Genomic DNA, 16,806 nt, shown 5'->3' with positions numbered 1-16,806 from the left:
AAAGCTACCGGTCTTTTGGACTCAGGCAGTCCCCATTGGTAGCCTCGCTTGTCACTGGGAATTTATCAGCCAAACACAGACCTGGTATAATGCGCCATATAACTAGTGCATAAACAAACTTCAGCATGATAAATGCGCTGCTTTGAAGCCATAAAGTTATTAGCTGGTGGCTGTTAGCTACTGCTTAGCGTGGGGCACGCTCCTGCCGTTAACCCCTCGCCGCCCCCTTGGCGCCCATCGCCGTGGGGGGACCTCGGGAGCGGGGCCCGGGGCACGTCCCTGCGTGGGATGACGGCAGCCGAGCCCCGGACTGTGCGGGGGGACCCTGCAGGCACTGCTGGCTCTGAAGTGCTTATCAGTGCCCTTTGCACCCACCGCGAGGAAAGGTCTGGAGCCTGCAGGAGGGGGATGTTGGCCAGGAGCGGGGCTCTGAAGGATGACACCCCGGTGTTTGGGACCCGCAGGGCTCCTCTCCTCCCCTGTGCCCCCCGGGGGCGAGCACAGAGGGTGGTGTGCATCCCCATGGCACAAACCCTCCAGGATATACTGCTTTCAGGCTCAGGCAGGGCAGGAGGAAGGAGGTCATCCCTCCACTGCTCAGGACATCTTTTTTAGATGAAGTGCTGAAGCACAAGCCCTAATTTATTTATTTATTTATTTATTTTCAGTAGCAGCGAAGCAGTGAGCGCTGGCAAGGTGTTTAGAGTTCCCTCTGCTGCCTGTAGCGCACGGCTGCCGCCTGCTCCCATCAGCACAGCCTCACCGGAGGCACCCGGGTGCTGGAGAAGCCCCACGGCCACCAGCAGCTCGGTGGAACGTGGCCAACCCCACAGCATCAGCAGGGCCAGCCACCAGCACGGCGCCGGGAAAGCATCCTCCACCCCGTGGGACCAAGGGGATGCTCCCACCAAGGTCCCTGGCCACCTCCTGCCCCTGTCCCCCCGGCGTGCTGGGGGTGGTGGGAGGTCTCCAGTGCTCGCCGTGCAGCAGTGGGGAATGCGGGGGGCCGGGGGCTGGCTCCCATCCCTCTCCCCAAACAACTGGCCCTGCGAGGAGGCAGGAGATGTCTCAGCAGGGCCAGCTGTGGGGCAGCGGGCCTCGGAGCTGTCTCAGCGCCTGTTCCTCATTAGAAGCCCGGTGTTGAAGAAACTCATAATTAGAGCCCTGAGTATTAATTAATCTCCGTGACCCTCCTCTCATTCTCCTTCCCCTGCTCCCGCAGCTCAGGAGGTCAGCCTGGATTATTAACACGTGCAAGTGCAGGATGGCGAGCACGCCGCGCGGGTCGGCAGCGATGTAGGGCCCGGACCCCGGGGCCCGTCCCCGTGTTCAGAGCAGCCACGGGCGCCTCGTCCCTCCCCGTTCGGTGCTGGTGGCAGCACAGCGTCCCTCCCCTGCTCCTCTCCTCCGCCACCAGGCTCGGATGGGGACACATTCAGCACCCTGGGGACAGCGCCAGAGTGGGGGCAGAAATGTCCCGTGGTGAGCAGGGCTGGTGGTATGCTAAATGGGAAAAGCAACCCATCTGTCTCGGGTCTTTAAGGGCCTTGGAACTAAGGAGGCAGCCCTGGGACACAGAGACCCTTTTAGCACCAAGGATGGACACGTCCCACAGCCCCTCTCCTCCCCTGCTTGCCCGCTCAGGCTCAGCCACCTGGGGCAAGGACACAGCTCCTGGCAGCCCCACGCTCCCTGCGGGGGGACTGATGGGCTCCGGAGAGCTGCCACGGAGCACCAAAACAAGATATAAAATAAATCCAAACTTTTCTGACGCCCTGGTAACCACCAACTGCTTCCCTGATCTGATTTTTCCCCTTTTCTGCTGGAGCAATAAAAAGGGGAAAATCAACATCCAAATGATCTTGTTTATGGCGACTAAATAAGCTGCATGTGCTTAATCCGTTAGAGTTTAATGAATTTACGACTTGCTTTGGAATTTGACAAGGGCTGTAAAAGAGTAATTAACATTTATCAGTGTGTTTTTTACACACACCCCGCCCTCCTCCCGTCTCCCTTCCTCCTCCCGCTGCCTGTCGCGGAGCAGCACTGGGTATCGGGGGGAATATAAAAGTGATCAATTAATTCTTAATAATCTCGGGGAAAGATTGTAGAGTTGCAGTATGAACTCTGGGAATGTCAATAAACGTGCCAAAGGTTGGCCCCCTCCCCGGCGCTGCAGAGGAATGTGGGCGGCCGGGGAGGGGATGGGGCTGCGGGGACGGGCGGTGCTTGGTGGAGCGGCCCTGCACCCCTTCCTTCTCCTCGGGCTCTTCTGGCATCCAGAGCAACCCTTGGTCACCTCACCCGGGTGGTCAGGCTGCCCCTGGGGCAGGAGGAGAGGGGCTGGTGGCAGAGGGGGTCTCAGCGCCGGTCCCCAGCTGACACAGCAGTGGTGGTGATTTGGAAATGCAATCCCATTGCAGCTCTGTCCTGCTAGACCTGAGCCTGAAGGACCCCAAATCCTCTCCACAACCCCAACGTGGTCACACTGACCATGCATGTAGATGCATGCACGTGGGTGCAGGCGTCTCCACCGCCCCGCTGTCCCTTGGTGCAGGATGTCAGCACAGACATGAGCTGGAGCTTCCCGAGCCCCCAGATTGCCACCCGCTGTTCTTACCCCTCCTCGGCACCGAGACATGGGGCTGCGGAGTGGGGCATGTGCGTGCCCGGAGTGTGAGGGTGTGGGGAGCCTGCCTGTCCGGGCATCCACACAGAAAGAGTGGGGTCAGGGCTCCCAGGGGCAGCAGGCTCCCTGGAGGAGACGGGGAAGCATCTGGCTGTGGGGCAGAGGGTCCTGGAGACCCACAAACAAATGCTCAGGATGATAAATTCCCCCAGGCTTGAGACTGTCCGGGCATCGGCTCTGGACAGAAACAAATTCTCCCTGTCGAACATAATGGCCTAAAAAATAAGCGATGAGGCGGGGAAGGAGAGGGCTGGACCCCGGGGGTCTGGAAAATCTCCTCCCAGCCCCATGGCGAGGGCGTGGGAGGGGACGAGCACTGGGCACTCACCCGTGGGGCGGACAGGAGCGCTGGGATTTCTCCCCAGGTGGCTCAAGCCATGTGTAGCTGGATGAGCGCAGGAAAGAGACACGGAAAGTGATGGGATGAGCTGGCCTTCATTTTATATGAACCGTCTTGTCCCCTGCAGGGGCTGCAGGGCGACAGCAGGGAGCAGATCTGGGGGGCACGAGGCTGGTCCGGCCCCACGTGCAGGATGAGGAGGTGATGGATGCTGCGGCACAGCCAAACACCCGGAGAGCATCAGCCCCCAGCGAGGGTCCCCAGCCTCGGGCACGCCTGTGGGGGCTGCACACAGGGCTTTGAGGCCACCGGGGCCGGGGTCCCGTGGCTGTGGGGTTTGTCACGGTGTCTCCAGAGCTGGCCGGGAGTGTCTCGGGGCAGGCAGATGGAGGGGGGAGCCGGGAGATGGCACCCCACGGGGAATTAGGGGGTGCAACAGCCAGCAAGGCTGGGCACTGGGGGGGTCTGCACCCTCGGGACAGGGGCTGGGGGTGGGGGGTGGCTGGGCTACACGATTCCCTGGCTGTGGGAGCATTGGGGGCACAGCGGGGGGGAGGGGGGCACGAGGGGGTGGCAGGAGATGCCCAGGTCCCCTAAGCTGCTGCCCAGGGTCTGACACCCGCAAGCAGTGGTGCTAAAGATGATTTTAGGCCATGATTATAAGAAATGTATCGATCTCTTGGACTCTGAAATGACAGATGAACCGTTTTAATAAAACGCCTGTTAGTCATGCATTAACCCTCCTCGGCTATTCGGACATTCAGTACCGAACTGATGAGGGCAGCGGGGTTTCCCAGAGTCTTTTTGGGGAGGGAAGGGGGGGAAATGTTTCTTTAGGACACAACAACAACAAGAAGAAAATAATGCAAACTTACAGAGGGGGAGAGTTAAAATCATACGATGAGTGGCAGTTGCAGACGCCTGGGGCCCTCTTTGGTTGTCGCTTCTATCTGGCAATCAATTGACAAGAAATTGGGATTATGAAATATTACGTCTGTGATCAGAGGAGGCGGGCTTCCTTCCCCAACCTGAGGGCAAGCCTCCACTCCCCACTGGGACAAACCACGGAGAACAACAGCGATTTGGCCGCTGGCAGGTTTTTAGCATGAGCACGGCCATCATCCCCACAAGTCTTTCTGACTGACTCCGAGCAAGGCTGCGATGCCCTAAAGATGGATCTAGATGCCCCTGACCTTTTATGAGAGTGAGTCTATGGGATGGGTTGGGATAGGAGGGGATGGGATGGGATGGGGATGGGATGGGATGGGATGTGCTGGGATGAGACAGGATGGGATGGGACGGGGTGGGATGGGATGGGATGGGTTGGGATGAGACGGGATGGGATGGGATGGGATGGGACAGGACGGGATGGCATGGGATGGGATGGGATGGCATGGCATGGGATGGCATGGGATGGCATGGGACAGGATGGGATATTCCTGCTCATGGGCGGGAGCAGGAGGTGCCACATGCGTGCGGTGGAGCACGCCCCCCCAGGGGCCTCTTGTGTAAGCGCTGGGGAGGGGGCAGGCGCCGTTTCCTCCTGCTCGAGCCGTTGCAGCCTCAGAAACCACCAAGTCCCCGTTGTGTTGGGAGCTGCCCGGAGCTTCCTGCAGGTGCCGTGCGCTCATGAATCACACCTTGTCACCGGGCTGCCCAACCGCTTGGGCCGCCGCCACCGCCGGCCCCCGGCCTGGCCAGGCAAGGGTTAAGCAGGCATAAATCACCCTGTTTGAGAGACATTTCAAAGCCTCTTCCAAATATTATAAAAAATGTCTTTAATCATCTAATAGCGCAAACTCGGCTGGTGATGGATGGAGAGAAGTCGCCTCTCTCCTCCTGATCCTAACAGATGAGGCTGAAGAGCTGCTGCTTGGGGGGGGGGGGGGGAAGTTGGGGAGGGGGCTGGGGGACGAGAAGGACATTTCTCAACCTCCCACCAGAGCAGTTATAAATATGAGGTCATACAGCAAGAGATGATAACGCATTAAAGGCTCTTGAGATATTAGTCTGTCAGCCTCGTTAGACACAGCCTATTTGGGGCTGACTGCATAATTAGAGGCTGGGGTACCCATAACTCATCGGTGTTTATATGGTGGAAGGGGCTACACTCGCCATCACCCTCAGCACTCGGAAAAGTCATCTTCAGCAGGCATCAAACCCCACTCCCTGATGCAAAAGTAATGCAAATCCTCCTCTTTCTGGGAAAAAAACCCCGCTTCTGCTCTCATCCCCTGCCCTGCCCCAGCCTCTGCTCTCCCTGCACCCACCCTCGCACCTCCCCTCTGCTGCAGGTGGGAGTCTGGCCCATGGGGGTGACAGGGTGGCCCAAGGTTGCTTGTGGCCAAGGAGAGAAGTCCTCAATGCCAGTCCCTCTGCCCTCCCCTTGCCACCGGGCACCTCCAGGATCTTCCTTCTTGTGTCTACAGGGAGCTGGAAGCAGCCTGGGGAGGTGGGTGTGCTTGGGCAAAGGGGGTCCTGAGCAAGGAGCCGGGCTCTCCTGGTCTCCTCCGCTTTCTCTTCTCGGTTCTGCCTAGCTGGTGGTGAGCACACCGACCCAGAAGGGCACTTCCCAAACCCGCCCGGCTGAAAATTGAACAACTGAAACAGGGAAGGGGAACGTTTCCCTTCTGCAACCGTGCGGAGTGAGGGCACCGCAAGAGCCGGCTCCTGCTCTAACGGGAACAGAGGTGGGGCAGGGGGAGGCAGCAGAAAGCCAGCCCGAGCCTTGTGCACCCAACATTGACCAGAGGAGCTGGTTTGCACATCCTGAGCCTTCCCACGGGCAGGGACATGAGCACGAGCAAGCAGAGCCCTCGCTCTGCAGCTGCAGGGGCGGCCCTGCCTCATCCCCTCGTCCTGCTCGCCCACCGCAGCCGGCGAGGGGCAAGGGGTCCGCAGAGGAGGGGGCAACCCCATGGCTTCCCGGGCTGAGGCAGGATAATGAATCCTGATGGGGGAAGTGACCTTTTCCAAATGCCACATGTCATTGGATTTTATATCACACCAGGACAATGTGCCATGGGTATTAAAATCGTTTTTCCAATAGGAGTGTGTGTGTGTGCATGTGTGTGTCAGGGAGAGATGTGAGAAAAATAAAATTAAGATGTGAAAATTAGGCTGCCTCTAAACATGGCCTTTAGAGAAGACTTCGGTCCTGGCAGAGCAGCGCTGACAGAGCGCTCCGTGCCCTTTGCTCCTCGGATCACGGGTGATTTTGTCAGGGAAATAAGGCCTGTCCAGAACCCATGACAGAACTAGAGAAAACGCTCAGGAGCCCTCATCCCCATTTCTGAAGTCCTGCAGAGACATTCAGCTCCAGAACTGCCCTGCCCCACGTACAAATGCTCCCGGACACCCATGGGTGACTGCCAAAGCCAAGCTGCGTGGTCCCAGCAGGGCTGCAAAGCAGTGACCCTGGGGACGGCGTCTGCAGGCTGTCCGAGCACACAGGTACGGGGCACAGCAACGCCACGACAAGCTCCCACGTGGAAACACAAAGCTTTCCCCCCTTATCCTTTCGACAATGCCCTGAAAAAGTGTCCTGCCGCGCTGGAGCTGCAGCCCCAACGGACCAAATTTATCCCAGCTGGAGCCCTGTTTACAAGCCTCGTCCTGTTTGCAGCGTGGCCCATCCTGCCCTTCCCCGGGGCCGACAGCCCAGGCTTCACCTTCCCTGGTCTCTGCCCGTTTGGCCCTGGAAATCCCCCCCCATGCTGGCAGAGGGGGCAGCTCGTGGCCCCCTGCCCGTTGTGGGCTCCCTGGGCTGCTGCTTGCCCAGCGTGGCTCAGTGGTGGCCAAGGCTTGTGTCACCCAGGAAAATGCTGGCTGCAAGCTCAGCAGGGAGGGTGCTGAGCACCCCAGGAGCAACGTGCCAGGGAGGGCCAATCTTCACCATTAAAACCTCGATGGAGCTGCGTGCTCCTTTGCAACCATGTGGGAAGCTCTGCTCCATGGGGAGCAGTGGGCTTGGGCTGTCACACACCTGTCCCTGTCCCCCCATGGGCTCACCTGGGCTGGGAATACAGAGCTCAGCCCCGAGGTGACCAACCTACAGCTTTGGGTCCTGTCTCTGGTCTCCTGCAGGAGTCCTCCTGCAGTCCCAGGCTGCCTCACCCCCAGGAGGTGCCTTCAGCAGGGCTCAGTTGGCAACATCCGGGCTCTTATTTGCTGCTTAATGAGTTCCAGATAATGAATCCCAGGGCATGAAAGCTTTTTGTTAACCCTTTGGCTCGCCGTCAGGATTTGCCAGCAGTCCGCAGGGATCTGAAGTCATAAGAACAGTTTGGGGGCGACTGCAGGTGCTCACCATGGACGAGCACACACTGGGCCAGAGCAATGCCCACGGGGTACCGACTGGGCCCAGCGGTGAATTGGACCCTAAAGGCTTGTCCAGACGAAGCACTGCTCCTGAGAAACCCCCCACACCGGGCATTTCTTATTCCAGGGAGAAGACCTCGGCCATGCCCACCAGACCCACTCTCTGAAATACAAGTGGAGCTTTAGGGGAATGCTTCGCCAGCCTGAAAATCACCGAAACCCTGCAGTCCCACTCGCTTTCCAGCGCAGGCAGGGCGTTGCGGGAAGGGCTGGTGGAGCAGCACCCAGCACACACACAGCAGTGTGCTCCTCACACGTGGGGCTCCTCATCTCCGGAAGAAGATCTGCTAGTCAGGAAGTCACGGCCCTGATTACTTTGTCTTCCACGTTTAAGAACATCCCTAACTGCTCCTTGGATAGCTCAATTAGTAAAGTGAATATATTATATAAAGTCTAAAAGATTAAACTATCATAGGCAGCCCATAATTTCATGAAGAAGTCAGGGGAGCATATCCCTCTTATTAACTCTATAACAAATGTGATGAAAATGTTCAAATAGAATGTTAATGCAATGTTACGTGTAATTTTCCCAGGCGATTTTCTGCTGAAATATTTCTTTATTAATAGTAATTGAGGGTATAAATTATGAATGAGGCGATTTTCTCCTTTCACTGGGAAAGACGTACTAATGGCAATAATTCTTTATAATAATTTTTTTGGGGGGAGAGCGGGGAGGGAGCTGGGGTGAGGGGTTTAAAGAAAAAAAAAATCTTTAAAGGGATTGCAAAATATATAGACTAGCAGTGCATGTTTTATGGCAGGGCGCTGTATTTTATATCCGTGTGCTGGGCACCAGCCCCGTGCCGGGCTGTGCTGCGTGCGCACCGCAATTTCCTTGTGCCTTCTCCATCCTGCAGATGTCTGAAGGCTCACTGTGGGCCAGGGGCATGTGGAAGCTCTGGGTCTGCAAATGCTGGACTCTTCCAACCTCATGTTTTATGGGAGAGGGGCAGCAGCGGCAGCACGAGCTGCGGGCACTTTGGGTTAGCGGCCGGGACACGCGCGCGGACAGGCAGCGCCGAGCCGCGCAGCTGCTCGTGGGGAAACAAAAAGTCCTTTCTGTGACGCCAGAATGAAAGAGGCGTTTTACAAGGGTTTTCAGAGCTTGCTCTCCTTGAGGGTTGTATGGTTTTTGACAAGCCAAACGACTTCAAAATTTTTCCACGCGGTTAGGAAATAATGCTGGTTGGAGGGCGTTTCTTAGCCCCTGCTCTCTGCACACATCTCTCTTGATAAAGGTAATGGGGAAAGAAACGATGATATCCCTAAATTTTCCACTGAAATTTCCACATGATTTGAAAAAACTCTGAATGGCATGAAACTTTTAGACCTAAGAATTCACTTTTTTCCCCTATTTTATTAACTTCTCCCAGGAAGTGCTGCCACATTCAGAACAAGCTCTACTCTCTGAGTGTAAGGAGAGAAGCAGATGCTCCCAACCCTCTGCTGTCCAGACTGAAGAGCAGCCTGCGAGATGCTTAACCCAGCTCCTCTAGGGGCAGGCGACCTGGTCAGCCAGCCAGCGGTGACAGGGAGCAGCTCTAGGACAAAGTGCCCGTGGCACAGCCCTGGAGCAGCGTGTTACGGGGCACAAAGTGGTCCGGATGCATTTCTCAGCATCACCACGGCTCCTCAAAAGCCAGGGAGGGGATTGCTTAGCTCTTCCCCAAGGGACATCTCTTATAATCACCTTATCCACCCGTCCCCCCCAGGCGCTGCCCTGCCCTGGCTGTTCCTGGTCCCTCTGCTGGGCTGGAAGCCTCCCAGCAGCAAGGATGAGCTGTCCCCATCTCCATGCTCCTGCAGGCACTGCTCCCGGGCGCTGCCGGAGGCTCTGCCCGCACGGGGAGGCTGCGGCAAGGCCGACAAAATCAGCGTGATCCGTCACCGACCCTCCTCAAAATTAGGTTAATAATTTATGATGTTAAATGGGACAGTTAATAGCTGGGCCAGATGATTCCTCAGCTAATCTAGAGCATGGGCTGAGCTGCAACGAGTCCTCTGAGAGTTCATTACACTCCCCAGCCCTCAGCGCTCGCGCTTTTGGCTCCGCTGATGCCTACGGGAGGCTGTGGCTGGTGCCGCTGGCAACACGCCTAAGACATGCCCCTCATCAATTAAGAGAAATAAGGAAATCGACAGGAAAATTAATTTCCAAAGAGACAATGCCTATGACACCTGCACTGCCCTCGGAAAGCTGGGGGGTTAGCTGAAGCCTTGGGAGGCAATTGCATCTGCTGTCTCGCTGGGCGAGCTCAGGCTGTTTTCCTCGGGGCTGGGAGGGCAGGAGGGGATGTCAGCCACTGGGCAGGGGGTGCTCGTGCTCCTGGGTCAGCCCCAGGCAGGCACCAGCCACGTTTAGGAGGTGTAACAGCAGAGCCTGCTGCTTAAAGCTTCCCCTCCCAGCGCACTGGAGCTCACCAGCAGCAAGGATTTGCACCTTGACTATGCACGTTCCCAAAGTAATCTTGGAGTTAAGGGTCAGGATGGGAAGGTCCAGCAGGGCTTTTACCTAGAGGACATCCAGGCTTTCCATCCCTATCGATTGCAAACAGACCAGCTGAGCTCCATGGCACCTGGAGGCAACAAAGCCCCTCTGGCTCTGCTGGTCCCACCTCGCCTCGCCTCCCCAGAGGGATCTCACTGGGGGGATGCTGCCCGGCAGTGCCAGCCCTAGGAAGCCTGGAGGAGTGTGCCACGGCTCTGCTCTGCAGAAGAAACAGTGAAGGGCACCCTGGAAGCCCTTCTCTGTGTTACAAGGCACAGAAAGTCCGTGTGACTGACCAAACCTCAGCAGCAATGTCAGCCTAGGCGGTGTCCGTGCCCTGCCCATCGTGGGGCAGCAGGCAGACCCCATGGGCTACCACAGCGACTGGCTGGGCTACCAAGAGCAGGCAGCTGCAGCCAGATGTGCACTGATGGCTCGTGCAGATGTTGGCCCTGCAGCACGCCTGGTCAGTATTATTTCCCCTTCTCCCTTCCACATTCCTGCTCTTGCCAAATTCAAACCATGCGCAGCGCGGGGGGATTACCTGCAATTACAGCTTTCACACGTCGGGCACAGCTGGGGAGGGGGCGGCGTGGGACGAGGTGTAAGGGTATCCATATGGTGGGCTCCTGCTGCCAGTCCCCTGCCTGCAGTCCACCCCCCCTCCAAATCCCCCTCCCAGGCATGGACACGTGGGGGCAGAGGGGACCCCCAGCTCTTTTCCTTCCAGCTTCTGCCTGAGCACGTTAGAGGAGAAATGACAATTAGGGGGACAACAAATGAAGCTGCCGGCCCCTGGGGGGGGGGGACATGTGCGGTAACTTGAGGCTGGAGCGGAAATAGCTCTGGTCGACCCACTTAGAAAATCATCATTACTGCAGGATTTATGGCTGACATGAGCTTGTCTGATAGATATGACTATTTAAAGGCAGCCAAAGCCTCCATTTATAACAACGCGAGGGAGGGGGGCGGAGGGAGCTGGGGCAGGTTTGAAGATCAAAGGGGCACCTGGAAAGGAAAGGGGACCTGCAGGGACAAAGGGACGGTGGCTTCAGCTCGAGGCAGGGCAGGTGGGAGGGGGCTGTGCCCGTGGGGGAGCAGTGACCTCCCCAACACTGCAGCATCCCCCAGCCACAGCACGGATCCTGCCTTTGGAGCTGCCAAACTGCCCCTGCCCGGCTCCAGGCTGTCCCCAGCCCCAACACCCAGGTGAGCGGCACTGCGGGCAGTGCACGGACAGCGGTGCCTGCTCGGGATGCTGCATTATTCACCGGGATGCCTTCAACTAGATGTGGAGGGGAAAGAAAATGGTGAGGCTGGGAGAGGTAAACAGCAACGGCAGGTTTGGAGGACAACAACCAAATGCTTGCAAAGTTTTTATTTATTTATTTATTTATTTATTTATGCAAAGGACAGAAAATGACTGCTGGGAATGATGCTGGGCCATTGCTGTGCGGGTCCCATGGGGCATCCACAAAGAAGAGGTCCCTTGGCAGCTTGTCCCAGCAGCGAAGCCGGGCAGAAGTCCTGCTTGTGAGTTCCTCGGGCCTGCCCGTCCCTCACTGATGAACTTTCAGTTCAAACTGACTAAATGAAGATGCTGCAGGTGTGGTGGAGACTGGCACCTGGGCCACCCAGCTCGGCTGGAGAGACCCTGCAGGTCCCAGCACCCTGTGGGCGCACCCAATGCACCCCATGGTGAGCAAGATGGGATGGAGCACGTGGGTCTCCTCCGAGGCCTGGAGGCCTGGTGGTGCTCACAGAGGACTGATGGATGGTGACTGAGGGACGCAGGCAGCGCTCGGTCCCAGCCCGAGCAGGGACCAGCCCCTGGAGGACACCCTGCCCAGGGACAGCGTGGAGCCAGCCGCCGGCGTCCCCGTCCCGGGCTCTCGTCCCCAATCCGGCTGCTCCCTGTCCTTTGGGGACAGCGGCAGCTCCTCACCTGATTGAATTTCCAGGCCATCACTCGCTCTCCCTGCAGCTGCGAGGCACGATCGCCCTCCCGGCAACCCCACGCTCACCCCGCGGAAGGAGGGGCTAATTCAGTTAGCCCAGTGGCATTAGCTGCCGTGAAGAATAACCCGCCAACACGGGCCTGCAAGCCTGACACAATATTAAAGACCCCACTGCCCTCACTTGGGGCAGATTAAGCCGGGCTCATTGCTTTAATGCTGCACTCCTCGGCCGGGCTCCCTCCAAGGCTCTGCACCTTAACTGTATTACCCCAGTACCGATGTGCTTGACCTGCCAATATTGCTCCCTCTGATAATTCACCTCCCAGGAAACTTTGCCTTTTTGACCTCCTGCCGGAGCAGACTCGAACCCCAGGAGCGGGGCTGCCCCCACAGCCGCTGTCCCCGCCGGCCGCCCCGCGGGTACCCGGGCTGTCCCAGCTCCCAGCAGCGGCGGCTGGTGATGCACACGGGGAAGAAAAACACCCAAATATTGGTATGGCCTGGAGCCTGGGCTCCATACTGCTCTTTCCCTCTTAATTTATTGCTGGCCACACTCCATATTTTTACCCAAGATGTATGAACCCACCTCACTGCCTGCTCTGCCCACTGGCAGCTCTGTCTCGCCTCCTCGGAAAGAAGAAAGTTTGCAGGAGGGCATTTTAATTCTGTCTTTACACCTAGACCAAGGCGTGTGTTCCCCACATCTTCCCCCCTGCCTTAGCACAGGTGGCGTTTGCACTTGCATTGCACAGCCAGTGCCCGGGTTGTGCATATCAAGGTGGGAAACAAGTCGTGTACATTTACCCAGCTAATGCACGTGGGCTGTGATGCATGTCGGGTATGTCAAAGCAGCTCCTCCTGCAGAGCTTGTGCTGCCTGCGAAGGGGCTGCCCAGCACTCGGGTGCAGACCAGGCACTTGGGCACTGCTCACAACAACCAAGCTTTCATTTTACACACAGAGGAGACTCGTCTCGCTTCCTTATTTTCCGATTTCACCATCCAAAGGTGTGTTTCCTCCTTTTGAAGAACTAAAACTAGAAAAAGGAACGAACCTAAGCTTCCGTTCAGGGCTCAGACTGCAAGCCGCGGGTGTTTTTTCTTAGTATTAAAAGGTTGGGTGAGGTAGTGCTTGATCCAGCCCCCCCGGACAGGAAGCAGGGAGCCCACACGAAAGGAGTGTCGCAGAGCAGTTGTGGAGCAGTGCGGTTTGGGGGCTGTGGGGACAGCGGGGCTCTATTCTGGGCACTGCCACCGAGCCAGCGGGTGACCTGGGGGCACGGCTCCACTCAGTGCCTCGTCCCCTCTGTCTGGGCATCATGTCACTACATCCTGCCTGGTGCAGAAGGCAGCTCTTGGCACCATGAAGCACCACCCAGCACAATTCCATATAGTCTCAGCCCCTCGGAGCATCCCTCTGGCTGCTCCCACTCACTGCTGACCTGGGACCCATCCTGCTCCCACCTGCCCTGGGCGTCCCACAAGCGGGAGCACCCCCTGCCCGTGGTGTGCAGCCAAGCATGCCGGAAACAGGGAGGGTGTGTGACTTTTATGAGTCTTTCTTAAAGAAAATCTTCAGTGTATGGGTAGATCCAAGCCCAAAATTTAGGCTCTGGCAAAGAGACAGGAAACAAACACTCCCCATTTCGCAGTGAGCCTGAGAGGTGAATGGGAAATGGTCTGAGCCAGCACTGTTTCCAAACAAGGTTTATTTGTCTAAGCGATGCTGCAGCCCAAGCATCCTCCTTGCTTTTCCCACCCCAGGAGCAGCGCCACTTGATCAAGAAAGCAACCAAGTGGAGCCACCCGTCCCTTCGTGGTGACAGGGGGTACCCCCAGCACCAGCGGGCAGGTGACATGGGACACACTGGACTTTCTGCCTGCCGCCCCCCTGACGTGACCCTTCCTCTTAGGGGGAGATTTAAGGTGCTCTTATATCTCCCCGCTGTAAATGGCCTCGTAAAAGTGACAGAAAGACGTTCATATGGATGCTTGTTAAAATTTTATTACTAATCACCTCCAAAGTCAGCTGCTGTATTTAACCCAGGCTGGGGGTGAAGAGCAGAGGGGGCTCTGCCTGGGTTGGATGAAGAAATAAAAACCAGAAAATGTCAGGGGGACAAGGTGACAAGTGGCAGGGACACAACCCATGGACACGGGGAGGGGTCTGCAGGAGCAGCAGCACTTAAAATCCCCCCAGCTGCCGACTGTCCGCAGCAGCCACAGCCATGTAACAAGGCCAAAGCAGGACGGGCTCGTGGTGGAGCACCAGGAACTGGAGACCTCAGCTGACCTCCTCCCGTGCACGGCAGCTGAGAACCAGATCTCAGGGGACAGGCAGCTCTCCAGAACAGGGGGCTGTCACCAGCATCGAGTGTAGGACAGTCCTGGGGTGACAGACCCTTCCACTGGGCTGCAAGGACAGCAGTTATGTTTCCTTCCCTACCTGAGTCAGGTCCTGTCCTTGCACATAAAATTGGGCTTAGAGCAGAGAAAAGGAAGCCCAAGGACACCAGTGCCATGGGGCAGGGGATGCTCAGCAGGTGTAATGGTCTCACAGGGCACTGACACACTGCTCCTTGCTGGAGCATCCGTGGGAAAGGAGCATGAGTTTTGCTCTCCCCAGGGTGACAGGTGAGGAATAAATACGCTGTCAGGAGGGAGGAAGGGGGAAAAGAAGGAGCCTATGCAAGGCATGGGCTCAGCCACCCCTTCTGCACCCACAGCTCCCAGAAGGAAACATGAGAAAAGAACGGCCCAGATGGCACCAGGGCGGGCCCAGAAGGACCCAAAAGGTCAGCTGTCCTGCCATGCCAGGGGCACACACAAGGTGCCACCCATAGGCACTGGCATGGGGCAAGTGCTGCTCCGCAGTCCGGTGTGATGCACTGAGCAGGGGGGACCAGCTCTGGTCAGCTGTTAACAAAAAGATCTGCTCTGGGGTGGTGAAGAAGCCAGGGTGACTTCTCCTCTTGTACAGGTGCTGGGAGCGGTAGGAAAGCATTTGATTGGTGCAGTGAAGAGGGAACAGGGGAAGAAAAGTCCTGTATTGAAAAGAAACAGCTTTGAGAGTCTCCTCAATTCACAACAGTGCCCAGGTGACTATAGGTTCCAGGGACATGAAGAACAACCTCTTGCTCCTAAGACCCCTTGTGCCACTGCCACCGCAGCTGCCTGCTCTGAAGGCCAAGGGGAACAGGAGAGGGAGACATGCTCCCTGACGATGCTCTTGGAAACCTCCCCCCATATCTCCTCCCTCCAGCTTTACGCCGCCCCCGGTGTTTTTGGCAGGTCCATCCCCACTTGCCCTCACCCTCTCTACACTGAAGCATCCCTGAGTCCCCATGGCTCTCTGTCATCGCTTCCCAGGCTCCTGGCACTCCGGGAGCTGCTGTCTGTCCGTCTGTCATTCCTCACATCCATCTTCAGGGCCTCTGTATAAATCTCCTAGAGGCCTCTTTGCTCCCTATATATCTCTCTAATTAATGTTAGTATAAGTAAAGCACAGCCTTTTCCCCTTAATAAGCAGAGTGCTGACTTTATTACAGGTTTTTTTTCTCTCTACTGGCTTCGGTGCTCTAAATCATGTCCAGGAAAGCGCTTACCAAGGGAAATGCTATGTCCTGGCCCACACTGCCTGCACCCCGGACCACTGGGGTGGGCGAGGGGCGGCGGGGGGAGCGCGGCAGGGCGCCCGCAGAGCAGTGCCAGGAGCCCCGAGCTGCCAGGTTAGCCGGGGTCAGGGGAGAAGTCAGAGGCCATCGATGTGTTGTCTGGCCGAAGGCAGGGTCCAAGCAAAACAAGGTGTTAAATATCCCCTAATTAGAAGTGTCAAAACAGGGCTGGGAAGGCTGGGGGAGGGCCTGGAAACATGATAAGCAGGGGTTGGAGGGGAGAGGCGCGCAATCTCCGGACCGCGCGGTGGGCTGCAGTGGGGAACTTGGGCTTCAGCTGGCATCTTTTGGTCCAGCTGTGCTCTGAGGAGATGTGCTCTGAGGACACTGTGGTTAGCCGTCAGCCTGCTCTGCTTTGGGCTGTCCTGTCATAGAAGCACAGAATGGCTTGGGTTGGAAGGGACTTTGTAGATCACCCAGTTCCAACCCCCTGACATGCACAGGGATGCCACCCACTAGATCAAGTTGCCCAGGCCTTCATTGAACCTGACCTTGAACATCTGGGATGGGGCATCCACAGACTCTCTAGGCAACCTGTTCAGTGTCTCATTGCTCTCTGAGTGAAGAATTTCCTTCTAACATCTCATCTAAATCTGTCCCTGTCATCCCATCGCCATTCACTGCATATTGTGCATTTTCCCTTCCCTCCTCTCCTGGAAACCACCCCTATCTTTCCTCTTGGTACACGTATTTCTGGACTGGAATACATCTCTCCCAAGATCCTGCAGAAGCAGAAGAGAGTCCCACAGCTCTGTCTCCTAATGTTGCACAGCAAATTACCAGTGGGACATCATGGAGGAACACCTGGCCAGCAGGCTGGCCTTGGTTCATCGTTTCTCCAGCCCTCTGCCAGCTCCTTCTGCTCGTGCATCACCTGGGTGTGATGTCTGACACCAGCCCACCCGCCCGGCATGCCACAAACACCGCACGGCTGGGGTGACACCGTACGTGCACTGCTCACACCCCTGCTGCCCGACCACATCCCCATCCCAAGGCACACATTGCGCTGCCACGTGATGGGGACCTTGCAGCTGAAGAAACACCTGGCCTGCAGCAAGCTGGGCATGGGGAAGTGGTTCCCACCGCCGTGCCAAGCCACACATGGCTCAAACACCACCCCGGCGCCCCAGTCAGCAGCCTGCCCCGAAAGGGTTAATGCTGCCCGTGCCCTGGGTGCTGGGGTGAAAGGGTTACCCGCCTTGTGCTCGGATCCCCTGGCCGTAATGTGATTTCTTGGCACTCGTATATGTATTTATGCAGTTTTGCCAACACCCCCGCC

At 57.2% G+C, this 16,806-nt stretch overlaps 1 protein-coding gene across 5 annotated transcripts in view; it reads right to left on the bottom strand.

The window, feature by feature from the left end:
- The window catches only part of RNF220 (ring finger protein 220), a 190,543-nt gene that overhangs the window by 109,199 nt on the left and 64,538 nt on the right, over positions 1-16,806 (bottom strand). For 3 of the 5 annotated variants that reach the window (XM_035333185.1, XM_035333180.1, XM_035333183.1), the window contains one exon: positions 3,905-3,979. The exons of the other annotated variants lie outside the window; for them this stretch is intronic. In XM_035333185.1, the coding sequence (XP_035189076.1) occupies positions 3,905-3,979 (75 nt within the window). The remainder of the gene's footprint in view (positions 1-3,904; positions 3,980-16,806) is intronic. 5 annotated transcript variants of the gene reach the window in all.

Source organism: Oxyura jamaicensis, chromosome 8 (assembly GCF_011077185.1).
Source record: "Oxyura jamaicensis isolate SHBP4307 breed ruddy duck chromosome 8, BPBGC_Ojam_1.0, whole genome shotgun sequence".
Classification (NCBI taxonomy): Eukaryota; Metazoa; Chordata; class Aves; order Anseriformes; family Anatidae; genus Oxyura; species Oxyura jamaicensis.
This window is presented reverse-complemented; position numbering and strand designations above follow the sequence as displayed.